Source organism: Gymnogyps californianus, chromosome 19, assembly GCF_018139145.2.
Source record: "Gymnogyps californianus isolate 813 chromosome 19, ASM1813914v2, whole genome shotgun sequence".
Classification (NCBI taxonomy): domain Eukaryota; kingdom Metazoa; phylum Chordata; class Aves; order Accipitriformes; family Cathartidae; genus Gymnogyps; species Gymnogyps californianus.
The window spans coordinates 5,393,078-5,419,877 of NC_059489.1; the positions used below are offsets into that span (position 1 = coordinate 5,393,078).

Here is a 26,800-nt window from a genome sequence, read left to right on the forward strand (position 1 = left end):
ATGGTGGGGGACGCAGCTGATATTGGCCTTAAAACCAGTGGCGTGTGTCGAGGTCGATGGCAGCAGGATGGCCCCATGACATATTTCTCACTCACAGCTTAGACACACCAGATCGGATTCCTGCTGACACGTAAAGCCCTTTTCCACAGCTCTGGCAGTGCTAAGAGCTGGGACAGCCTAATCTCTTCCTAAAACCCTCTTGTGCTGTAATGCTGACCAAAACCTTGGAGTTTTGCATGGAAGCGGCAAGCATGCTGATGTAGGGTCTGTGGTGCTCATTCATCAGCATCACCTCCTGCCCTTCCCATCTGCCTTCCTGGTATCTTATACACTGGTACATCTTTTTTTTTTTTTTTTTTTTTGGAGGAGGGGTGGTCTCTCTAGCACGGTTTTGTAGGGAAACAAGCAAGCGCTGTGTGGGCAATGCGTGGCAGCTATAGGTGTCCCTACATGCCCATCAGCTTCACAGATGTAAATCTGGAAGATGCAAAAAGTACTTGCAGGTTTTGTGGCTGGGCAGCCTGGCACTGCTGCCAGGCAGGGGACAGCCACATCACAAACTTCACCTGTTTTTTTAGCAAGCAGAGGGTCCACATAGGAAAAAGAAATTAGTGGTGCCCAGGCTACAGAAATGCTCCAGTCGTGTTGCACCTTCTTGCATGTGGGAGACTCGAAGGGGACAGAGCAGCCTGCGGGAAGCAGGATCCTACAGCTGAGTTTGTGCAAGGACTGGCTGGGCAGCGTGTGATACAGTGGTGTGATGTGTCCCAGTAATCCTGATATGGAATTGGGTAATGAAAGTCTTTAATTCACTTTGAAAGCCCTTCTATAGCACTAGCACAGGGCAAAAGGGTCTTAGTCAAAATCAGAATCAAGCTCATTAGATTTTAAGAAAAGTTACCTTGCAAATGACTTTCTCCCTGATTTATTTCTGTATTCATTTACTAATTACACAGCTCAGTTTTCTTCAGCCCACAAGCCCAAGCCCACTTGTAGAAGGGAGATTCTGCAAAATGCCCTTAGAGGAAAGACAGTTTGGTACCTGCCTGTCAAGGAAAGAGATAGTCCCTGAGCAAGGGGGATGTTTTCCTGTCAATATAGCATTCAAATTTAGCTTCTGCCACTGTAGGCAACGTGGCATTAAAAGAAGGAGCTTAAGTTATTAAACTGAGCTGATTTAATCATCCCATTCGGGAAAATCCATTGCTACAGGAGACCTGAGGATTAATGTATTTTTACCGCAAAGCCAATACATCTATTCTGATCAGTTAGCGGTTGCTCACTCGTGCATATGAAACTTCATTCTCCGGGTTTGCACTCAATAGTATGGGACCAAATGGAGTTTTATTTGGAGATTGACCCTGTTACCTTGAATCTCATCATTCTGGTATCTAGTTATGTTATTTTGCTTCTGGTTTTCCTGATCTCCTGCGTGCTCTATGACTGCAGGGGGAAGGATCCCAGCAAGGAATATGCTCCTGAGGTCCCTGCAGACACCCAGCCTCCGATCCGGCTGGTGGTGATGCAGCAGGGCTCCCCCGGCACCCGCTGGGCAAAGGGGCTCGTCTCTGCCTACGAAAACTCCTCCGACCTGCCGGGGAAAAGGACTACTGTTGTGTAAGGGGACCCTGCCTCAGAGCTCCGGTTTCTGCCGATCCGCTTGCCTCGTCTGCTATGTTTACTCTCCGTTTGCAAAAGGATAACGCGTTCACTAGGTAAGTTGAGATGCCGATTTATTTGATATGGTGCCATTGCCAAGGGGGTCATTTTATGTTCAGCTGTGTTCTGCATTGATACAGGCTTGCAGTCCTGCCTGCCATCCATAAAGAGACTAATTTCCATTTACGCTGCTGCTGCCTTGCAGCCCACTGGCAGTCGGAAGCAGTGACGCTGTTATCCGCTCGGGCACTGAAGAAGGGCCTTGGTTTAATCTCGAGTCATGCTTGGTACCACTATTTTTGCAGGAATGGAGTGTTGTTCAAAGCATCCCACCCCTGACGGGCTGAGCCGCACTGCCCTGCAGCCTCGGCACATCTTCCTCAGCCAGCAGAGTGCAAATGACCTTGGTAGGCTGTTTATCTCTCTAGTGAGAAAACAAACGCTAAAGATTTTAAAAGGATAGAGACAGTGCCTTTCTGATAGAAGCCAGCTGCTGCTCCCATCAGAATTTAATACTTTCCATGTTGTCTGTCAGCTCCCCAGAGGGCAGTGCCAAGCCTGTCTTGGCACTTATTTTCCATAGGTAGAATGTGAACTCTGCTCTTACTGGGCAGAGTACCCCTTGCCCCGCACAAATCCCCAACAGGATACAATATGCTTCCTGGAAAAGCTGGGTACAATGCCTCCTGCCCAAGGGAAAGCGTGAACCGGGGTAAATTTACCAGTAATGTGATACGCGTGAGTCATCGCCGCTGTCCGCCCCACTGAAACAGGAATTTCTGACCCTCTGCAGTAAGTGTGACCTACGTCCTGGCTTTCAATGTGCATCTCCACGTGTCTGACCCTGCATCTCGCCCTTGAGCCTTCCTTCAGCTGTATCATGTTCCAGCTGGGCCATATGAAGGCTGTTATTGTATCTCCAGTAAATCTAACGTTATCTGCATCAGCTCCTGTTATTCTTCCCGTAATTTGGGAGCTATAAGCTAAAGGCCTTTTTGGCTAACAAGTTTCTTCTGCATCTTGCTGCCTGTGCTACATCCCCAGACGTGCTGATTTCTACATCAGCCGGCAGAGCATCCTGGCACTGGCAAAGAAATCTCAAGATATGGAGTATCTTTTTATTTATCTGTATTTTAAAAAAAGCATCCAGAATGGTTAGTATTTTTTCTTTTGGTCTCTAAATTCTTCAGGGTGAACCCAGGTTTTGTTTTCAAGCTGTCCTTTGCACCCCTGTGAGTTACAGATATGCCTGGTTTTGGAAGGAAGCCAGAATTGGAAGGAAGGCTCCTGAGAGCTGGGGGCTTGAGTAAAACCCTTGATGTGATGAAACTGGTAATAAATCAGAAGTTGGTGGCATGATCCTCTGCCATGTATCATACTGAAATAATTACGTTGAATGTCTTGTTTTGGTTATTTAGCACTGAAAAAGTGCAATTAGTTAACTGCAAGTTGTAGCCACTTTGGCAAAACTTGGCAGTGACTAAGCTGCTGGTATGTTATGGCCACTGTCACCCACTCAGGCCAGGCTTATCTTTCCTTGGGCTCTCCTATCTGCCTTATGGTCAGCTTGTAAGCTCTTTAAAGCTTTTTGTGTGTTCATATATCATCTAACATGCTAGGAGCCTTCTTGGTGATAAGGGATCCTTGGTGTCAGGGAACAAAAATAATAATCTTTGCTAAGAAGACCTTGGGGGAACTACAAAGAGCTCAAAAATATCATGAAGACTGTGGCACAGCCGTTTTCTTTGTTGATGGTGAGATATCATATAAAATGCCACAATGCCAGCAGAAAAGTTCTGCGGTTCTTTGACGAAGGTCATGCAAATAATGTAATGATACCATGACACATCTGCTGTATCTTTGCCACCGTGTTTGTTTATGTAATACATGCAGAGATAGAGACTTGCAAGGCTATGTTAATAAATACTTTTAGATAGCTGAAATTCTCCAGATTTGTAGTTTTCTCTAACAGCAAACCTTTTGTGTACACCAACCACAGACTCTTGGCTCCTTGAAACTCAATGGCAAAGTTGTTGATTTTGGCGTGGTCAAGTTTTCTTGCTCAAGCTGTAGGAAGTCAGGCTGTAGTGCCGCAGGTGGTGCCCGGGGCGGCTGCAGGCAGGGGAGCAGTTTCTAGCAGCACAGTGTTCACTTGTAAGGAAATTTATCAGTTGTGATAGAGTTGGTGAACTCTGCCCTGAAACGTGGAGGTAAAAGCAGCAAGTGATGCTTTCCTCCTGATAGTATTTCTAAACAGTGGGTAAAATCCCCTTCTAGAAAATGCAAGACTAAAGTGCATCAGGACTTTGCCTTCCCAATGGGAATAAAATGGCTTGCTTAGTTTTGTCTATACTAGAACAATATTGGTGTATTAAAGCAGTCAGAGCGCCCTTGGGTATGTACAGAGAATTGTGAGTAATCAAGTCGCTGCGAGTGAAATTACTGCTTTGTGGAGGTTTCTGCTACCACGCTTCACTTAATGACTGTGGCAAGATTAATGCAGGCAAATGGGCTTTTATCAGGCCAAGCTTGCAGGAAATCACTCTTGAAGCTGCATTCCCTCGAGTGCTTGCAGTCCTCTGCCACGTCCTTTGCATCACTGCAAGAAAATGGGCTCAAATATTCTCTTAGCAGTGCAGCTATTTTCCCTAAATTGTGCCGTGTAAAATGCGTATCCCTTGCTGGAATTCACACAGTATAAAAAGCATCCTGAAACCAGGCTTTGCTGACAGCTATACCAAACGGAGCCGGGCGGGGGAGTTCTGCAGAGACTGAGATATCCCATTGAGATATCTGCAGCATCTTGCAAGCTCTGGTCCACAGCTGGCAGCATGGGGAAAGCACTGGCACATTACGCTGTCGAGATCTACGGCTGCAGTAAAACAGCACTCATGTAGCGCTCTGCCCATACTCTATATCTGCCTCTTCCATCACTGTTCTGTTATTCATAGTTTTGTGCCTTGCTTAACCTTAACTGTGCCTATGGAGATGTGTGTTTTGCCTAGAGGATTAGGTAGCATTTTAAGGCCTGGATATCTAGCATGAAATACTGTTTTGAAGTAGGTGCCACTTGCAAATGAGTAAGATGTTGGTAAAAATCGTGTTAACATTTATTCAGAAGCAATATGAGTTGGAAAGCGTTGGATGGATAGACAAGGATTTAAGAAATATGCTCTGTTCCCAATTCTGCCCTTGGCTTATGGGGCATCCTTGGGCAGCTCGTGTTCCCGCTGCGCTTCGCTCCATGTGTCTCTGCTACGCATGAATTTTCTCTGCTCTTCTGCCCTCTGCACTGAGATTTCTCTCTCTTCTTAGACGTTTGTGCAGTTCATAAGGGGGTTACTACAAAACTGGCATGCAGGGGCTGTGCTTGAATTTCACTCTATGAACTAACCCCCGTATGTTCAAAGAAAACAAAATAAAATATACTCCAACAAAAAGTGGCTGGAGTGGAGAAGCTGATGAACAAGCCATGGTAAATCTGGGGAAACCATGGACACAGAGCCTTAAGACACTTGCTTTGGGTGAGCTATGGTCATCGTGGCAGTCTGACGACCCGTAGCTCTGTGGTTTGAAGGGAACTGAGTGGTGGTGGGAGGATTTATTGCTGTTCTGCAGGAAGCAGGAATTCAGTCTGCACTGGCTCACTTTCAATTGGCTTTAGTGCCCTTTTAAAGTTACATATTACTGCTTCTGTAAAGCCTTTATTAAAGGGTTTCACAGAAACAACAGGGGAAAAAAAAAACAGATTTCTAGATTTCTCCAACATTAATTCAAGTCAAACTTGTCATTAAATTCACTGAAAGTACATCTTTCATGTGAGCCTATTCCACGGTAAATACATTGTCTAAGCCTTCAGATTTTTTTTTTTAAATCCCTAATAAGCCACCACATATGAGTAGAGGATTAGTCCAGACAGACTAACCCATATTCACAAGGGAGAATTCCTTCCCATGCAGTGAATTTTTTTTGAATTTGAAAAGGGAGAAATCTTCTCTCATTTTTTTATTAGCATATTGTTCTTATGGTGCAAATGCTCATCCTCTGATAGTGCTAAGTATAGAAGCACAGTAACACATCCAAGTCAAACCCCTTGGCTGTAAGAAGAGCTTAAGAATAGTTTTTACTGCCTAGAACTGCATCACCTTGCATTACCAGCTATTCAGCTTGCATAATGTTGCTGCTTTGGTGGGAATGCCAAGAGGTAAGAATTGATATTGGGTGTTTAATTGGAAATACTGTTCTTCCAGCCGTGAGCCGATACTACCTCGTGCTTAGGGGAGCCCTACAGCCCAGCGTGCCATCTTTTAGATGGATTAAAAACTGCAAGCCCAAGTCCCTCAAGCTACCTTTGTACTTTTTATAAGGCAAAGCATTGACCTGTCTCCTGGTCCTGCTCCAGTCCAAATGACTTTGTGACTCTCCCAAGTGCTTGACTCCCTGTGCTGAATTTGTCCCGTCACGTAGGGTCTGGGTGTTGAAAGCAAACGCACGTGTACTGCTGATGTCCCTAAGGGACTCCTGCAGCCTGTACCCGAAATAGCTGCATTTCAGTGGTGGATGAAACGACAGCTAGAGCCATAGCGAGGATATGCACGTGAGGAAGGTGTGAAGGATTGGGAGACGTACGCTGGAGTCTGCTGGTGGTTGCTGCTGCCCAGGAGGAAAGCAGGTGGACTCCTGCGGCAGCTGTCAGGACTCTAGGTAGAGATCTGGTCCTTCATGCTTGAGTGATAGAAAGCTAAATTAATTGTTCATAAATAAATTGCTCTGACATTCACAGCAGAAAGCTATCTAACTTAACAAGAGAAAATCATACCAGAAATATAAAAAATGGGAAAATCGGAACGGCTGCCATCTCTAGCTTCTGTTCCAACTCCTGGTTTTGTCTCCTCACTCCCTCCTCCTCACTTCTGCTGGTTTCCTGGGAGACGCTGCTGCTTAGCTTCCCTCTCTAATAATGACACTGTTTGACATTAACCTTTCAAAGAGGCATTTCCACCCTAACGTGACAATCCGGGTGCACTTTTTGGAGGCAGATACTTGTCACGAGGCATCCGAATCCAGCATCTGATCGCTCAACCCAGGCTGTGGATGGGTCAGTCTCTTCCCAGATCTGCAGCAGATGCTCTGTGTGGGCAATGAAACTGTGCCCTACTTTCTCCATCTGTTAATGGCAGTAATAATTGTTATGCAACTGGGGTGTTGGGTTGACTTAATATTTATGAAGGAACATGAGATCCTTTCATGGGCAGTGCTATAGAGATATTGTTAATTATGAATTATTACATATTTGTGTCTCTTCCTGAGTGCATAGGAGACTTGGACATATTGTTCCAGCACCCACATTGCACACTCCTTCAGTATTGAAGCTTATTGGGCCCACAGTATAGCTCTTCATTACCCTAAAAATACACTGAATGTAACTGTTATTGACTTCAGCATGAGCAAAGAATATAGGCTTAGCATCCACCTCTATTTGTATTAATGATATTGCCTAAAGCATCAATATTTTTGCATAACCTCATTAGGTAATATTTTTCATGTTCTTTTTTTTTAGCTCAACCATTTATTTTAAATAAAATAAATGTACAAATTCAGGGCAATTCTATGTCTAAACCTTTCAAGAAAGGTGAGGGGAGGCAGGAATTGGGCACATCCTTCCACCTATGCCTTCTTCAAATGACACAATAGAGCCCCCGAAGTTCTGAGGGATTAATGTGAGTTGCCTTGAGTTTATTGCTGGAAACTGGGCATTCATAAATCAAATCTAATAAGCATAAAGGTGGATTGAAAAAAGATCTGTGAGTAGCAGCACTTGATTTAATGTCTGCACGTGCTATGTTCATTGGGTATAGCCACTGTTACCTCTTACCCTCCCCAACAAAAAAAAAGACAGTACTTGATGGAAGCATATTAATAGTGCTTATTACAGGTGATTTCTTTCCTATTCTCTGCATGTTCTTCCCCTCTCAGGAGCATATTAAGCACAGGCTTGACATAAGTCACATACTTGTTTCCTCAAAAAGAGGAAGCCTACTTGTTTTCCTTCCAAAAGAAGAGAAGACGGCAGCAGCCTTGGCTTGCTAGAGGACACACACTTCACCTGTCCTGGGCCTGAAGGACACATCCCTTAGCAGAGAGAAAGGATCTGTCCGAATTCCAGTTGGTTCCCCGCTTGGAGCAGTGCAGGGATGTGGTTTGCTATCTACAGGGCTTGCGGCAATGTTTCCATTGAATCATTTTTCATCAGCCACCAACAGCGCTGCAGTTTCCAGCCCTCCAGGCAATGCACGCAGGTTACAACGGCAGATAAGGTGTGAACCCAGGGACACTGAAGGGAAAGAAAAGCTTTTTACTGAGATGGGAATAGTGTTTTATCACTTTTCAGGGCATTAGTTTTAGACCAGGTTTACACTGGAACCAGGGTGGTTTAATAATGGGTGGGTGTTTTTATTACTAGCAAAAACTCCGATACAGACATGATTATACCAGGACAAAGTAATTTGACAATAAGCCTTATTTTGCTTGCTGAAACTATGTGTGCTAACTTGGCAAATAACCTCCTTAATTAATTGAAGCTCTATTTACAGTTGATGGAGAGAGACAGCTTGTAGGGACATGCCATCAAGTCTTTTCTAGTGCAGACAAGGCTCTATAAAGCTGCATTTTTATTTATATACATCTGCAGAATTGAAAATCGGGGCAGAGCTTGTAAAGCCAAGCGTTTTGTCCCTGGGGTATTGAATAGAAGGCAAATCTTTGGCATCAGGAGGCTCCGTGTTTGTTTTGGGAAGGAGAGCTGGCAGGGATCCCAACGCTAACTCTCAACATCTGAGGAAAAGGCTGGCTGGAAAGAATTATGTTGTGACGCAGACAGGGGAAAGCCAGGAAATTTGAAGCCAAGACAGAGACTCCTACCTTAACTCATTCTGGCATGGAAAAAATAATTGTGAAGTGTTAACACCGCGTCCTTGGGATGCATATTTACGAAATGTGCTGGTGTTTAAGAGTTCCTTGGGAGGATGGAGGTTTTTACCAATTCGTTGTGGTAGAGGCTAGAGAACTGCTTGGACAAGTGGGAGCTTTAAGCCATAACTGGAGAAGACATGGCTCATCATTGTCAAGTCTGTGTGGTTTTGCAACTGTCTTGGCAGGGTTATTTGGCCTGGGAGGACACATGCTGCTCTCCTGTTATTACCTCTATAGAGTTGAAGGGACAAAGGACCCTTTTTCTTTCCCTCCAGCTAACTTTGTCTTGCCAGCTTTGCAATGTGGTAGATCCCGGGGGTTCCCTCCTCTTGTGATTTTGTGTTCTCAGTATTACAAAAGTCCATCTGCTTCTTGGGGTGACAGTTAAACTGCCATTCGGAGGATGTAAGATACTATCACGGGCTGGTTAATGGGAAACGGTTTTGCAGATGGACTCGCTGCTCTTCCCCTTTTGCAAACAGAAAATGCTTTGCCTAATTCATCTGCTTAAGGTGAACGCATGGTTTATTTCGCTGCCATTTGCTCTGTTAGCATGCAGCGAAAGAGAGGATCGCCAGCCTGGCATATAGCTTCTGAGAGGAGCGGCAGCAGCGTTTGCAGCAAGAGAGCAAAGAAAGGTTCCAGCACTGGGGGGGCTGAACGGTGCCTGTTAAAGCTTCCCCCCAAAGGTTGCCGAAGCCGGTCCCGCAGAACTTCAAAGCACGGCCACGCTGTAGGGCCGCTGTTTCCTGTTTTGTTTAACAGCTGCTTGGGAGGAGGCGGGTTGTGACTGCGCTTTTTCTGCGCCCTCTCTGCTGGGAAGCGCACAGGGTAACCTGGAGTAACAGACGTTAGAGAAGCCAGATCATTTCCATGTTTTTAGAGCAGAAGTCAAGGCATACTTACTGGATGGAAAGGATGAAGGAGAACGGCTTAAGGCCGGGCTGTGCCCTCATCACACAAGGGTGAAGCACCTCTCTGTTTCTACACTTAGCAAAGTCCTGCTCTTATCTGCGCTGGACCACGTCCAGCTTTTTGCTATTATTTGCTTTCCAGGCAGGTGTACAGCAGCACTCTCACCTGTCTGCGATGCAGAGGGGACCCTTTGATCTCCAGGTACTTCCCATCCCATGCAGATGGGTGGAGCGAAAGCTGGGTCTCAGCAGCCACCTGCATGTTCTCTGAGGCCAGACCCCACAGGATGAGCACCCGGACCTCGCTAGGATTGCAGCAATGGATGTCCTGAGCAGGGTCAGGCAAGACGTGTGCTGCCAGCGGCACGGCTCTGAGCCAGAGCAGTGCATACCAATGCTGCAAGCCTGGGGCAGCTTCCTGTCACCGCATCCTGTTCAGTGCAGGGCTTGAAAGCATCCTCTTGGGTCAGAAGCATTTTACCACTCTCGTTTGATTGAAGTGCTACCCCGTCAGATTAGCTCTGCTCCTACAGGGCACCAGCTTTTCTGTCTTACTGGGTAAACCTCTGTCAGCCAGATCACCTCCGTCTTGAACTTGCAGAGTAACCCACCAGAAGGCAACGAGGGCTCAGATAAGCTCTGAGTTCAAAGGGGCACTTTGGGCTTAAAACTCACAGTGCGCCCGACAGTGACTTTACCTGGGGTGGGGACAGCAAGTGCCCAAGATGACCGGAGCAGGGCAAAGCTGCCACACTTCAGAGAGAGAAATAGGTTTGTAGGTACAGCTCCAGCTGCTGGCACAGCACAGGCTCCTGCAAGGGGCATGTAGCGAAGTCAGAAAATGCTTTGGTGTTTTGCCATGGATTTAAAAAATTGAAACAATCATAACATATATTTCCTAATAAAAGATAATATAGAAAGAAAAGCAACTATATCAGCTTCTTCTGTTGTTATACCCATATTAATGTATAATGCGTACACCTACACATGCAGAGACATATGGCTTTGTGCACATAATTACAGGTTGTTATATAAAGATTGCAGGTGCTTCTATTTTAACCCTGTATTGAATTCAAGATACTGTAATACAGAAGCCACCCCAGCTTGATTCTCATTCTTCACCTCACCTTGGATCGCCCTCTTTCTCTTCTCCAGAAGCTCACGGGACAGGGCAGATGATTTGACAGTCAACTGCATAAAGCAACTACTGTCCTAAGCATCATCTTACCAAAAAGCACATTCTGGGATACAGGTACAGCCCACCGTGTGCTCTTTGTGCGTCTCCACAAATCATTAGTCTTTCCATGCTCCAGTTCTTGGATTTGCAGGGGCCAGATTCTGCTGCCTGGGACTCGGGTGTGAACCTGGACTGGCTCTGAAGCTGGCAGGCTGCACTCTGCTCTCCCTCTCCCTGCTGCGGGCGGGAGGTTACTCGAGGTAATTCAACAGGATTTCAGTGGAAATACCCAGGGGTGACATGAGTGCAAGTTCAATGCACTTGGAGAGAAGGTCCAAATTTGCATGGGTACAACCACGATTAATATTTGGCTGCCATGCTCAGAGTCTGTGTCAAGATGCGATTTGGCTGCTGGATGTGCTGCCTGAGTGTTTCTGCCATCCATCTCTGGTTTCAGGTCCAGCGGTGCTCTGGCTGTTGGTTTTCACACTCCCTTTGTTGCTCTTTGTACAACAACATGACCACTAATTGCTCCAGCTAATTAACTGTTAAAAGACAGCGTCTTGGTCCTCAGACCCAACCCACAGATTTGAGGAAAGCTTTCCTGAGAAGAAAAAGTAGTTACAGTCATGAACATGCTAAAACCATGTCGTTAGAGCATGCACCTGGGAGATACAGCGCTTCACTTTGTTTTCCTTTTGAGGGCCTCAAGCAATGTTTTTTCTTAGTCATCAGTCAGGATGCTTCATAGTGGACAGACGGCATTTTTTGAGTGGAGATGGGATGAATGAAATCAAATATTTGTTTCAAATTGAACTAAAATAATTTGTCTAATCAGGCTGTCTTCCTCTGACGTCTGTCCATGAAATACAAACTACAAAGTGGCAAGCAACAGCTCTGGACTGAAAACTCGAGTCCCTCCCTAACAAGCTGAGTGTCCTGTTCAGCAGAGATTTCACTGGGTTCTCAGGGCTTTCTTGCATTATTTAATGTTTGGTGCAATAACAAAAATAGCTTCTTTGCTTCTTTTGAAGACTTTAGTATCCGGCAAAGCACCTCATTCTCTGAGTAGCTTTGCACCTTCAGAACTGGGGTCCTATGGACATAACCCCCCCAAACCTCCCATGCAGAGGGGTGTGTAATGCTACTGCTCCTTACCCAGCCAGGGCCAGCGGCTGGTAACAAGACCCTTGTTTTTGTCGACCGGAGATCTCATTTCTGGCAGACCTCTACAATGACCTGTGCATCACCCAAGGCAGACTTGTGCACAAGCTATAAATCATCAGGTCTTTTCTTTCACTACCTTTTGCATAGAAGGTAATAGCAGTCCTACTTTCTTTTGACAATGCAGTAATTTATCATTTAACAGTGGCTTAATGAAAACCGTGCTGTTCTTCTCACTGGAATTTGAGAATCGACATTACAAAGAAGTCCTTCCTTGACCTTTCCCTCTTGGCCACTCCTGGAAATTAGAGTGTCTTCATTTTAATGAGCTCAGAGGATTGGGGAGTTGCAAGAAAAAAAATCAGCTTCAAAAATACCTAGCCTCCTCTTGCGAATATGTCAGGACATGTTTTTAGATACAGAGCTCTCTTACCTGAACAGGCTTGTGCTCTCCTTATTCTGTGACTTCTGCAGCTGAGCTATTTCTTGGCTCCAGCCTATGGTTTATGATGCAAGGCCATGTTTACTTTGCGTGAGGTATGTTGCAACATATAGACCAGATCTTCAGCTGGTGTAAATCACCCCACTCTTTGCTCCCCTCTCTATCACTTCTGCAGTCAAATCTAGATGGCAAAACAGGGGTCACCTGTCTGTGTGTGTGTATATATACATATATATAAACACACACATACATGTTTGCAATATATATACATCTTTGCAAGGCTTGCAGGAGCTGCATCTAAACCGACAATGCAATCATTCAAGCAAAATGGAAGAAAACGCACTAAACGGAAATGACAGTAAGAACAGAACGAGGTCAGGAGGTGCTGATTTCAGGGCTTTCCTCTTTCCCAAGGGTAGACGGAGGGGTCCCTGGCGCTGCTCGATTCCCTCCCCATGGGTCCGTTCCTTGGCCATGTGGGCTCCAAACTGTGCCCACATGCAGGGATGAACCGCGGGTGATGTGGAGACAGAGCCCAGCACCTGGCAGTGCTGCCGGTCTGCAGTCCCGTGCTCACACTGTCTGGGACAGGACTCCTGCTTCAGGGCCAGGCGACTGTTGCTTTTCTACGAGTGATGGTTTGTGACTAAGTACCCACTGGCTGCAGGAGTTTGTAAAGGAAAACAAAATATTTGTCAGCAGTTGAAAAAACTCAGCTGAATGGGTTTTTTTTACCAAAAAGTTTCAAAACTGGCCAGGCATCTTGTTGCCTTTCAGGGTATTGAAAATTTTCCTTATTTTACCTTTTTTGTTGGGTGAGATGGTTTCTTCCAGAACTAGTGTTATGGGGTCAATCAGATTTCAAGCCCAAGCTCATGTCTATGGAAACACTCCTCCTCTCTTTTACCAACGTGAGTGCCTGATTAGAAATCCAGTCTGCTTTCACAGCCAAGGGAGAGGGATGGGTACCTCCAGAGGAAATTCAGATCTTAGCTGGATTTTGTTTCTTCTGAGAGAAAGCTGGAGGTGATGAGACACTTCATTTGGATGCTTAAGGTTCGGCGGGAAGAGCGCAGGTTTGGTCTCTACTGTACGTTTTGGGTTTCTGGTCCTGGTGGTGGTGTGAGCACAGCTGTATAGAAGATTCACTGCAGCTCCGTGTCTTAGAAAATGTTTGCTGTGTGAACTATACATTAGAATTTGTACAGGTTTGGATGTTGTGTAAATAATAGTCTTTTGTAAGAATACACACACACTATCTTGCATACATATTTATTTAGTAGCAAGACGGAAAGCTTGGAAGAGAACCATGTTTGCAAAGGGCTGTAAAGGCAAATGTTTCCTTCTCATGTCGATGTGCAGCACATAACAGAAGCTGATATATAATGGAGAATTTGTAGGAAAGGCAATTTATTCTATCAACGTCAAATACACATACAGAACAGGATGGCTCTATATTTATATTTGCATAGTTTATTAGCACAAATAATGGTGAAGTGAACAAAAAATAAACCATAGCGAACATAAAATAAACCATACTGAAATATGGAAGAAGTGTCAGTAAACCTTTCCTTGCTGCTGCTTCAGTGCATTTATCCAACATTAGTGCTGAGCACTCCCAAACCCGGACTGAACAGTTCCGCTACAAGGAGAGCCAAGGAGGAAAAGAGAGTGATTATTGTTTATGAAATCAGGGTAAAATCTGGATGGAGCAGCCATATGTAAACGTGGACGTTGCTATATGAAGGGATGAATGTGCATACATAAAATTCCCTTAGGCCTTAAATCACAAGAGTCTCGCAGTGATGCTGCACCAGGACGGGATTGCTCTGCACAGAGCAGGACCTGCCATTAGCCAAGGGGTTCTTTGATTAAGGATGGCTTTAGCCTATGCTGGTTTTAGCCTATTTTTAATGACAAAAAAAGAAGAGCTCCACTACCTCACCTGCAGGGCAGCAGAAGACAGCGCTCGCTCCTTCAATGCTGCCTGAAGTCCCAGCATAAGGAAAGTGATTGCAATTTCCTTGATCATGTCAAAAAAAGTTTGCCATAGCTGACAGTTTCTGACTGTGGCCTCTCAGGGGAGCTGGGTGTTATTTTTCCAAGTGGGATGGTTAATAGATACCAGCTTTGCCACTATAAAATGAGGAAAACAGCTGCAGTTTTTACAGTCAGGTAGCTAAGCATGGTCATCCCTGAGTAGGAATATTGTGTTATGCTCACCTAGCTGTGGCGCAGTAAAAATTATACACGCCTCGTCTCCCCAGGGATTTTACAGCTATGGAGCTGAGGCATATTAATTATCCTGCCGTCAAAACAAACCATTCTCCTGCACTGAGGACAAAGCAGCTGCTCGGAGCTGGCCTCAGGAGCTGGAATAACAGGGGCTACGTGAGGTCAGGGCTGGAGGTGAGCTGGCAGAGCTCCCCGGGGCAGGCATGCAGAGTGGCTGCCTGCATTCCCACATGCTTAGCTCAAGCTCAGGCTATGTCCCCTCCTATCATGCCCATTTTTGACAACAAAAAAGAACAGCTTTGCCACCTCCTCTGTGTGAACATTGGAGGAAGGATGGACATTGTCCCATTCCCCTCCAAGCTGGGAACCCTCTCCAGCATGCAAAAATTTCCAGCTGGCGCAGACACAGCATAGCCCACGCTGCGACCGGCCCTTTTTCAGCAGCCGGGTGCACAGTGTTTGTGTGGGGGTCAGGGTGGGAACCCCTGCTGGGGGCCCATCCTCACAAAGCTTCAAAACCAGTAGCAGATGACTGGGATGCAGTCCCATGCGGGCTGATCGGTCCTTCGCGGGTGCTAAGACTGAAGTGGTGATGAGCAGAGCTGATGTCTTCATGATGCTGTTCTCCATCCCTCCTCCATCAAAGCCTAGTTGCAGTGGGTAAATTGTGACTGAAACAGAGACTTTCAACTGCTTGGTTTGGTTTTTTACATTTCAGCATAAAAAGCAGGATTTGGGATGTAAAACTATGCCGCTAATCAGCCAGAATAAAGGTCCAGAGAGCAGCCCTGGCTTACACCGGCTGCACTGGAGTCACAGCTCTCGAGACCAGCTGAGGGTCTGCCCTTCAAGCTGAGCAGAACAGCTGGTTCATTCCTGTCGTGCCATGTTTGGTGTTGAGTGCAGGACTGCTTTCGGAGGCAGGCACGTTCATCACCTGCAGCAAAGTTTAATGGAGAGCCAACCTTTTTGGCAGCTTTTTATTGCGGGGAGGGGAGAGGGTTTATGTGAACTGGATTTGTGAAGGCGGTTGTACAAATATTTGTTCTCTGCTCCTTAGCAGCAAAGGGATGAGTACAAACAACACATGCATTTAAGGTCCCACTCACTTGTTACAAAAGACTTGATCCAATTCTGGTTTTATTATAGACCTCCAGCTCGTTTTGTAGGTTGTGTAAGGTGTAGCTCAGCCCTTACTCCATAGCACTAAGCAGCGGCAAGAGTCTTGACAGAGCGATGCTGCAACAATGGAAATCCTCCCACACAGGGAAGAGCTTTGGTCTGGGTAGTGGCTGTAAGAAGGGCATCTTTGGGATCCTCAGTCACCAGTATGATTCCATCTGTATCTAGTTATCACAAGCATCCACCTGCACCCCGTGAACACAGGATCTAGCCACAAGCATCCAAGCAACGGCATACCCAGTGCAGGTGGTTAGTTACCCATTGAGACTTGGCTGCTCCAGGCAGTTCTCTCTCCTGCAGTCACTGCATCAGAAGATACTGTTCTTACTATAGGAAAAAAAAGATTTCTAAAGACAAAAAAATTCCCAGGAAAAATCTTAGCATGCAGATTCAGTGCACAAGTTAGATTACAACTGCTCTGCAAATGACCCAGGATCGGATCAGATCAGATTATTAAGATTGCAGTTTATAAGACCTCTCCCTCCCAGCTTGGATTAAACCTTAGGCCACAAATTGAAAAGTAAAGAGAAAATGGAATATTGAATAGCTGCTCCCAAAGTGAACGTAGTCTATCCAGTGTGTGATTTTTCCTACAGGAAAAATACTGTTTGATTATGGCATTAAATACTGTGCCATATTAGACATATGCAGAAAGACTAAGCCAGAGTTGACTTTAATTCCGGTGCTCCCTAATGTTAAGGCCTTTGATTTTGCAACTTCAGTACTATTCTTTTATGCTGTAGGTGGAGAGATTTTGTGCTTAAAAATGTTTATTTTTAAACCACCCCTTGTGTGGTGGAGCACAGGTCTCTGCTGTGCCTGTAGGAAAACTGTAATAAAAATAACAGTTTGAACAAACTATCTTGGATGATTCCAAACCCAAAACATTTAGCCTTAATTTCCTTTAGTGATTTCATATTGGACTTCTATCATCACTGTAATTTGATATTAATTATTTTGAAGTTTAAGTACAGGAACATTTCTTGCAGTTGTTTTTAGTAAGTCCCCCATTAATGTCTACTTAACTGGAGACAGAAAGAGTCAAGTACACATTTTATTATGGACATGTCTGCATGATAGCATAAAATCTCAAATGAAAAAGAAACACTCTTTTAATATGAATAATCTGGAGGTTTAAAAGTATCAGTCATCTTTAAATAGCAATATATCGATGACTAAAAGCAGCACTAACATCTATTGCACTATACAGCCTGTAGTTTAACAACCATTTATTTTAACCTTCTACATTGTAGGCATGCAAGTGGAGGCACAGTGTACCCCTCAGTTTGGATGAGGTTGATGTAACTGTCCAAAGGTTGGGCCTCTGCTCCCCAAAACTGTAGAACGAGAGGAGAGAGACGAGCTCCTCCAGAGAATCACCTGTCCTCTGCTGAGGGGCGTCCTTCCTCGAAGGACATTCCCTCCTTCTAGTCTTGAAGGGCACTAAAGATCTTTTAAATAGTTAACGTTAGTTCAAATATACCCGATACAGCTCTACTGCCAAAATACAGGAATTTGGGTTTCCACTGAAAAACCGACATGTGCCTTTAGAAAACTCTGATAAAAACTTTTGTCATTTTCACCAGAACCTCCACAGAGGTTTTCCTGGTGCCAAGGGAGCTAATAGCTTTGGGGTTCTTTTCTACAATTTAAAAAGCTAGTATTTAAGTAAAATACTATTACAAGACTCCAGTAAAATTACAAAGAATTGGTAGCAATTCAGAAACCAACGTTCCTATTTATATTAGACGTGAGGCTGTTTGAAATGAGTCATGTCCAGTCGATAACAGCAGCTCAGGGCACAGTTGCCAGCAAGGGGCCAGCTGAGGGCACGGGCAGATGCCACCGTGGTGGTTAGCTGTGTGACATGTACCGCCGGCCACACGACGGGCGAGCAGCAGCATGCCTTCCCCTCTCACACCAGGGCTGTATCTCACCCTGTAATTTATAAAATTGATCCTGCTAAAACCAAACAGAAAGGAGGAGAGTAGTGACCTCAGCCAGGAGGAATGGTCCAAGCACAGTGCAGGAATTCCCGGGCTTTGATCCGCTGCCAGCGCCGCGTCCCGGCCACTGGGGAAGCTACTGAGGAAACAGATTTTCAAAGCGTGGCCTTCCTCCAAGGCTCTGGGTTCCGTTCCCAAAAATGTGGCCTTGCAATTTTGCATCCACAAGCTACAGATAAGAAGGTTGTAACATCCAGTGCCGCAGAACAAGGTAAGCCCCGGTGAGGATTCCCACTCCTCTCTTTGAATAACCAGAAGCAGCTCAGAAGTGACAGCCCTCGGGAACGAACAGATTCTGAAAAGCCATGCTCTGTACACAGAGACATCTCTGTTTCTGCTCTTCATCAGGGGCATTGTCTGTTTATTTCTTGATTTTGTTAAACCAACTTATCTTCTCCTTGTAAATATTGCTGTTGAGCCTCAAAACCCAGGAATTCGAAGATGGGAATTTGCTGTCTGAGGGCCCAATCTTGAAAAATAGCTTGAGGGACTCCTGTGCCCCTCTGGATTGTTGTTTACCCACTTGCTGACCAACTGGTTCCTAAAAACCTCCCAATTATTAGGGGTTTTTTTCCCCTTTGGGCCTTCCAACAGTTACACGATGGGTCAGAGTCTCATCGGTGTAAGTAAGTCCAATCACTCAGTTACATCACTGGAACACTGTAGACTTTCATCCACCACAACAGAAAGAGAAGTCAGGTCAGAGTCTGTCTGAAAACTTATCCCTTCCACAAAAGATAACACAATTTATAACTCTATCTGAAGGGCGGGGTGAAAAGTAACTGAATGGTGGAGGCAAGGCTTGACAAAGGTTGCCAATAGCACTAACATTTGTTTTGCAATCACTCTGTTTGCCAGCTGAGTAGACAAATTTGCACTGGAATCAAACCTCTTGATGCCTCTGTCTCTTGCAAGTCCTCTAACCTCTCAGCAGCTTGGCCTGTCCACCAGTAATTAAGTGGTACGTACCAAGAGTTTCCTGTTATCCAGAAAGGACGTTGGGAAACAGAACTCCCTTTACTCTTTGTAACATACCACAGCCAAGAGAAAGAGCGTTTGGATTTTTGTCCTCGAATGCCGTAAGTTATTTCTGCAGAAACACTGAAAAAAAAGTCTCTCAACATACCAGGGGAATTGCAAGTTAGACGATCACCCGGCTCTTCTTGTCCCTGCCAGCCCCTCCGCTCCCTCTTTCCAAGGCTAACAAGCGTTATTTAGATCGGGAGATATGGTAGGGACAGTGTGTCTGATGTTTGTTGGGGTCTAGTGAAGAACATATTCATTTTGTTTCTGAGTTATATCTGTAAACGTTTGCAAGCAATAGAGAAAAATGGATTCATATTTTATTAAGTCTGTTTACAAAACCTAGAAGACCTGAGATAATGCTGTGCATTGGAGTATAGATGTTTTCTCCCTTTCCAAATGTATTTAAGGAACCTAAAAAAAATAAAACTAACAAGCTGTCAGCAAGATGCTTTGTGCAAAAGCCCCACGCATTGCTGGCAGGAAGGGCAAAGTGAGTTCACAGGCTGCCTGGCTCCTGGGCTCCGAGCAGCCCCTGCCAGTGAGGCTGAGCCCCCGTGCAAGCCGGTGTTTCATGACCCACACAGGGCAGTCAGGCACCTCTTAATTTAACTGACGTCCATTTGTCTTGATCTTTATCTCCTGTATTTGTTTTTTTCTAAACTATTGAGAAAAGTAGGCACCATTTTAAGCTAAAATACAATCATAAAAAAATAATATAATTCAAGCAAATTTATCTTAAAAATCTCAAAGCGAGACACTATCCAATCAGAGTAAAATTTCAACCATTTAACCACTGACAAGAAATCAATGTGTTTTCTTTTGCTAAATATGTTCAAAATCTCTACGCAGTCCAAATGGGATGTGGAAATCATTTCCTCTCAGATGACAAACGACGGGCTAAATTCCACCCCCTCTGTTCACTTTAGGCTTGACCTAGAGCTGATAGGAAACAATGAGAATCTTTCTGTTAACTTAAATGGATTTTATGTCAGACCCATTAAGTAACAGCTTATTTCACTTCATTGATTGTGATGTCAAAAAATGAGGTATTAAGAGTGATTATGGATGGCAGACACGTTCGCAGAGCAAAACCCCAATGGTGAGAAGAAAAAAGAAGGGTAAAAGTTTTTGCATGTCAATGTCATAAACATCGATTAAAGATGGTCCTGTGGAAAGGGATTTAAAGATGGAACTGGTTTATTCTGGCTTTGATATAAATGTGAACATTTTTCATTTACTGTTGAAAAGGCAAAAATTTGTGGATCTATAAAGTATTGGGGCCAAAGAGAAATAATTTGTTCTGCATAGGTAACACGTTGCTAAAAAAATCTTCAAAAGCCTCCACTTTTGGAGGCTTAGTGTGGATGCCAAAATCCAACATCTGCGAGAGGGCAATTAATGCTCTCTTTTTTTTTCCCCAAGAGTGGGGTGCAGCTGGTGGTGATGCTTTTCTTTGCAGGCCGCAACAATGAGACCCCATCAGTGCAACCGGAGGATCGGGTGGGAGACTCGGTCTCCTAGGATCTAGTGACGCTGAAGTATATATTGTTATCATACAGTTAGAGTAACTCTTTATTGTCTATTGTAGACTTCCTAAATGCAGGCTGCAACACAGAATCTCATGACTCTATTATCCCTTTGGTTTAAGAAACTGAACTGTGATTTTTCAGGGGTTCTTGACGGTACGGTCCAAACTGAACCTGAAGACAATGGCTCCCGAGTCAGGTTGTCCTGATTTGGCCTTTTGTATAAAATTCTCTTTATGAGTGAATTTTACCTTTATGTTGCCTTTTAATAAACTCCTGTTTGCCTGTTAGCTTAAATTACATGCCGATTTCTGTTGGAGGAACTGATAGATATTCCAAGGGCTATGGGCCACTCAACCATAACCAGCAGGTTAAAATCCCTGATCATCTTTTTTATAGTGTAAATACTAAAAGCCAAAAAACCCCGACATTTGTTATTTCTAAACAAGCCTTGAATTCTGGTACCTTTATGACTAAAGCTTCCCAAAGGAAATAGTACAGAATCAATATCTGAAAGCAGGATATTTCTGTATTTTTTGAAGTAAAAGTTCTCTGCAGTCATTAACAGACTTGATTCATCTGATGACTCAGAATTTGTGCAGCTGGTCCAAGGCCAGTACGGAGGCTGACAAGTGCTGCTTTTCTCTCCTCCTTCTCTAAAGATGCGATCTTGTCTCAGTTACACAGAGCACCTCCTGCCCTTGTGTCAACTTCTTCATCTAAGGAGAAGGTTGAATGCGTACCATGCAACAAGGAGGAATTTGATTTTTCACTCCAACAGAAAGATCTCTTTGTTACATATAAATCAGTGTGATCCTACTAGAACATGTTACTGATTGAAATACATTTGAGGTACTTCATGAATCCAGATGAACCCAAGTTTGCTAATCACAACAAGGGAAAAATATCAGTGTTTTTGAAACAGTCTCAACAACCGGTATATTAGAAGATGTGCTTTTAGGATCAAGTATGCCATGGGATCTTAGCAACTTTCAAAAAAAGACCTTTTCATCTTTTCCTTTGTTTGAAAAGATAGATTAATATCAAATTTGATCTTCTTTGGTTTTCTCAATATGCATTTTGAAATCTATGTAATTTTGTTTACTACTGGAAATGCAATACAAGGCAGGACTATTATTTGATACACAGATCAAATGACTGCAAAATAATGTTTCTCTATTATTTTCCTGAAGATGCAATTAACCTTCATTAGTCACACAGATAATCAAATTATAATTTGATCTCTGTCTCTTGATTAGGAGCTTAATCTCACTGATTTGAAGTCCCTAAATCAGTGAACAACCAACACATATTCTCTCTGCATTTTGGTTTAAGTTTTCTGAACAATCAGAGCTTACATTTTCTAAGACATACTTAGGTTTTATTTTTATTATAAAATTCCAGACTCATACCAAATTTTAAAATGTTAATAATTCAGCCATTGCTTTCAAAGGGGTTCAATGGCTCAGTTCACAGATGATTTAAATAGTCAAATAATTTTAAAATATCACTCTCTTCTGAGAGTTTATAGCTACACTACTTATTTCCCATTAATTGCTCTCATATTAAAGATTCCTATCGACTTGAAGTACTTTGTATTATTCCCCAAGGTAACTGTTTATTGTCCCCACAAAATCTTGTGGGTTTGTGGCCATGAAAAATACACTTTTCTCAGAAATACTGACGAAAGAGAAACCTTTAGCAGAATTTGACATTTCATTATCTAGCCTAATGTAATCTAATACAAGGCACATCCCTCTAACATCACTTGTTTTACTTGCAGTAAGTCTTCTCTATTATATTACTAGGTAATGCTGTAATCCCATTTCAGGTTTAATGCTGGCAGCAAGAGCGCTGTGACATCAGGTACATGTTTATGTTTCAACATTTCTACTGCAAGTGGCTGTATATGCCAAGGAGCCAGCCCTTCTTAGATACCTGCGTCACCCTGGAAAAGTTGTCCAGGCCAGAACTAATTCCATTAGTGTTCGGAAAGCTATTTATAAGCCTGCCTTCAGTGGGATGACCTTATTAATTAGATTGGGGGAAGGCTGAGGGAGGGAGAGGCGCTCATTTCACAAGACCATTGACATGCATTTCAGTAAGAGATGCTTCTCCTTCACACTATGCTCAAAAAAGACTGTTAGATAAAGCAGAAATCTGGGTCAGTTTGCAGCAAGAAAAAAAAAAAAGAGCTACATCCATGCAGCCTGCAGGACCCTTGTCCTGGTTCAGACCCAGAGCATAACTTTTTACAGGGTAGCTCTGCTGCCATGTGTCCTCGGACGCGCTAAGAAAGCCCAAGCCCTTCTCTGAAGGGCTCTGGGTTGATTTGCCCACTTGATCTGTACTGCAGAGACGTGTTTGAGGACACGCTAAGAGGGAACACAACCTCAAGCTTTCCCCCCAGTGCTCCAGAGCACCCCACTGCTCACACTTAAGGATGAGCTTGTGCCCAAAGTGGAGCACACAGCACTTTACCTTGGGCTCACCTGAGACCTACTGCTGTCCTGGTCTTACAGTCCACATTATTGCAAAACTGATTTTTGTATTAGAAACTTGAAGAAGAAATAGAATTTCCTCCAAAATTTGCAACAGTAAGTTATGTTTTACCAGCCAAGATGATCTTTTTCAGAATGTATTTCTATGATAGCCACACACACACGTCTGAAGCAGGCACTCAGTTGCAACCACGCTTACTTCAGAACTTGTTCTCTAAATCTAAGGAAGGGAAAAGAGCTTTACCTCTAAAGCTTCTAAATCAAACCTCAGTGTAACTATCACCTTCCTCCATTATCACGTGTACAACCCTAAGAGAGGAAGGCTAGATCTTCATATTGTTTGTTATGAAGTCAAAAGAAGACAGAAGGGTATTTTTCTCCACCCTTATTTACCAGAAATGCTTGATTTATTCTCCCGTGTAGACTGGGAGTGGAGAGGAGTTTCACCTGTCAAACTTGTTTCCCGTGCCTCATTAAGGGCCCGGTGCTGCTCAGCTTGCCTCCCTGCTACATTAAATTGGCTAACAGCTTCCCGAGCCATAGCATGCTGCCCTGCTGCCTCCAAAGTCAGCCTGTCACCACTGGCAACTCCAGAAAGTAAGTACCTGGGAACATTAGCAATGTCTTGTCACCTATACATCCGTTTTGGCAACCGTGGAGCTGCTTATGAATGTCTGTTTCTCTGTTATCTGTTTAACAAATCGGGAGACTAGTTACTGTGCAGGCTTATAATAAGAACTTGTCTGTGCCAAACGGCTAGAAGAAACTCAGCTTTTGTGTGAGATGTTTAGTTTTATTAATGTAACTTCCTGACAGAATTTCATTCACCACTGACCTCTCATGTGGCACTTAAATTTTCGTCTTGGGTGGGGAAAAGGAAGCTTTCAGCAAGTCCTGCCTATTCGTTTGATAGATTTGTGCAACCCAAGACAATTTTGCAATGCAGTGAAAACTACAGACCCCACTTTTGTGTCCCTATTTGCATAATCCTATAAAAGCATTTGATGTCTGATTCAGAAATTACGTATGTCTGTGTGTGTTAATTTAATGCTCATAAATAGTCCAGGAGTACAAACTCCTCCATCCCTAGACAAGTAGACAGTGCCTGTGAAGTACCGGCAGGAGATTCTGCATGGGTAAAATTTGATCTAGAAATAATAAGGGCAAACCAAATAGCTCATGTACTCGTTGACTTCACTGCTAAGACTTTCAAGAATTGCAATTAGTAACAGATTTGCTATGCAAACACCTTCTATTAGGTGTCAAATGGGTGTCTCTTAGGTATCAAACTGGGATTTTGTCATTTTGGACAATCCATTTTTCAAATAACTCACAGCCCTGAGCAGAACTAAATTCTCTTTGCCCAACGAAAAAAGAATAGGTTAAATTTCTTATTAACAAGCCCTCAGCTGTTCATTCTCAATAGATTGCTCCTTTTTCCAAATGCACTATGTGATAGTGCCCCACAGCAGGGATGCATTCAGTAAGGAAACTTCTTCCATCTTCCTGCAACCCTGACTCATCTATTAAAACACATTTCTGGCTGAGCTCACTATGACATATTTCTAGTCTTAAGAACATTTTTTAATCAAATGGACATTTGGTATTTGAAGGTTTTTTCCTTTCATACTTTGTAAATAAGAGTAATCAAACTAATAAGGTTTTTGCTTCCTTAATTTCGTATGCTTAATGCCAATTTTTAGGATTTAGATTTAATGGTTACTTGGTCCATAATAAGGGGTTTCTTTTGTTCTGATTTTTTTTTTTTAAGGCATTTTGATTCATTAGATCATAAAAAGCAATTACAGAGATGAGCTCAAGAAGAGTCACTGGTACTAAAAACATGTTTTGGTCAGGACCGCTTTAACAATATCTGTGCTGAGTAATTTAGTGGTCTCCTTAAGAGACACAGACATTCAGTTCAAAATCTTCCAGTCTCATCACTGCTGTCATGATGGCCGGTGGTCGTCTTAACCTGGTTCCATTTGGTCAAGCTTCATGATTTGAATGTTCTTGTTTTCATTCAAAATAAACAAGTTTGAGACAGTGATTTTTTAACTGTATCTTGAATCTGTACATCTTTGATGCTCCAGCAACAGGAAGCTACATCAATTATTGCTTTAAAGATCTCACAATTTGTGAGATCTGTGACCACAGAACAAAGGTGGAAAAACAGGCTTTGAAAACTGTGAGGAGAAAAACTCTCTGACACATTTGCCGGTAGAGTCTAGATCAAATGTCAAAGGCAGCAGGGAAGGAAATGAAAATGAGAGTGGCTTGGGAAGAGACAGAAGAAAGAGTCAAAGAGGAGCAGAGGGAGTGAGAGAAGATGGAGACAAAATGCAATGCCTCTGTGCACACCTTTGAAGGTCTCAGCAGATTCATTTTACACGAGTCAGTCCAGCTTTTTACCAGAACCACCAAGAAGCCAGCCTTCCAGTCATGCTGTCCATAACGTCACACGTTCCTGAACATTTTTACATCCTGAAAGAGCGAATTATTGGGGTGGTTGTAGAGGAATGCAAGGATGGGTGTGTGGTATTGAGCAGGAAGGTAGCTGCACCGCCACAAGTTCTACCTCAAAATAAAGCCATGCTATTGGGATACTACTGAAGATTCGGATGTTTAAATGCAGCCGTGCGTGTGTGGCTGGGTTCTTCAGTGGTGTCCTCAAACTTTTGCTCCTTTTAGATTAACAGATGACATAAGCAATATGAAACTTTATTAGCAGTGACGCTGTTAAATCAGATGACAGATTGTACCAACTTATTAACAGTGATACCTCACTGAGATTAATGGAAGTATTTCTCAGGGAACTAGCTTGGCTCTGCATTTCAGGAGCTCTCCTTTCCAGCAACAAGCTCTGCCCTCCCCTTTGAGCAAAGTTGAGCAACCGACTGTCTGCAGTGGTCTTCTGGCCCAGCCCCAGCCATCCTTGCAGCAAGCCCCTGTTGGAGACCAAAATCTGCAATTTGTACCAGAAGAGCTTATTCCATCCCGAACCTAGAGAAACCAAGGGGCAAGTCTTGCTATGGCAGCTTACAAAGCTGTTACCACCCAATCATTTGCTCACTCCTGGCATGGAAGGAAGAGTTAGTAAAAGGGACTGAGGGCCATGAAAAGTCAGATCTAGCCTGAGAGCCAGCCAAGTCATGATGCTCACACTTCCTTCTGCTGCCTGTGGTGGAGGTGGTTACCTGGCAGAGGTGACACGTTCGGCTGGGGAGGTGACTAACAAACCATGGCAGCAGCAGCAGCCAGCAGATCCCATCTGTCTCCTACCATAAAAGATGTTGATGCTAGGTATAGTTTATTTGCCTAAACCGGTGGTTTGCTTTGGTGTGCCTATACTAAACACTTCTGTTGAGGGCTGGAACCGTTCAAAATCCCATTGTAAACAAGATCTTAGATTAGAAGACAGAAGCCTGAATAGAAGTTAATATTCTCCTAATTCATGCCCTGATTTGTACTATACAAGGTAGCATCACATTCATCTCACAGAAACATGCTTGACGTGGTCTCTTCACTTAGTAAAATAACCCTTGCTTGGAAAAGTTTGGTTTGAGTAGATAAGATTATGGCTTACAGCGGGGGGAACTGGGAAGATAGCTAGCCAGGTTATCACAAGCAGTCTAGCCGCTGTAACCTTGATTTAAAGCAGAGTAAATTATTCCACGCGCAGCTTTATGTGACAGCAGAGCCACGGCTTTGCCGGGGGAGCGTTCTGCCGTGCTCTCCTGTGCCGTGCTGGGCAGGCCCCCGCGCGCAGGGGCAGGCGGGTGAGGGCACCCCCCAGCCAGGGCCGGTGCCTCGCTCAGCCTATGCCATATCCCTTGTGGAAGGGCTCTTTCAGCTTCTAGAGTTTAAAAATTAGGCATGTTGAAATCGCTAAGTCCTCATCTATCTGCTTATTTGGGTGAATGCGTTGAGACAATGGCAATTCAACCGCCGTCTCCTGTCGCTCGGTGCTGTTAAATCGCGGCCGCCACTCGCAGG

General features: G+C 44.0%; 2 protein-coding genes across 3 annotated transcripts in view; both read left to right on the forward strand.

The window, feature by feature from the left end:
• The first annotated feature begins 1,336 nt into the window (after window positions 1-1,336).
• SMIM36 (small integral membrane protein 36) lies at window positions 1,337-20,283 on the forward strand. 2 transcript variants are annotated; one of them, XM_050908618.1, is made up of 2 exons: window positions 1,337-1,715; window positions 20,237-20,283. In XM_050908618.1, exon 1 carries the CDS (start codon window positions 1,337-1,339, stop codon window positions 1,619-1,621), a length of 285 nt encoding a protein of 94 aa, XP_050764575.1. In that variant the 3' UTR covers window positions 1,622-1,715; window positions 20,237-20,283. The 2 variants fall into 2 exon arrangements, with proteins under 2 accessions (XP_050764575.1, XP_050764574.1); XM_050908617.1 differs by lacking the exon at window positions 20,237-20,283 and adding an exon at window positions 1,965-2,004.
• MMD (monocyte to macrophage differentiation associated) overlaps window positions 7,885-26,800 on the forward strand; it is a 38,785-nt gene continuing 19,869 nt past the window's right edge. The window contains exon 1 of the mRNA XM_050908615.1: window positions 7,885-7,976. Coding sequence (XP_050764572.1) covers window positions 7,885-7,976 — 92 coding nt within the window. The remainder of the gene's footprint in view (window positions 7,977-26,800) is intronic.

Excerpts from the sequence above, each read along its gene's own strand:
- SMIM36 (XM_050908618.1), top strand. The coding sequence starts at position 1,337 with ATGGAGTTTTATTTGGAGATTGACCCTGTTACCTTGAATCTCATCATT.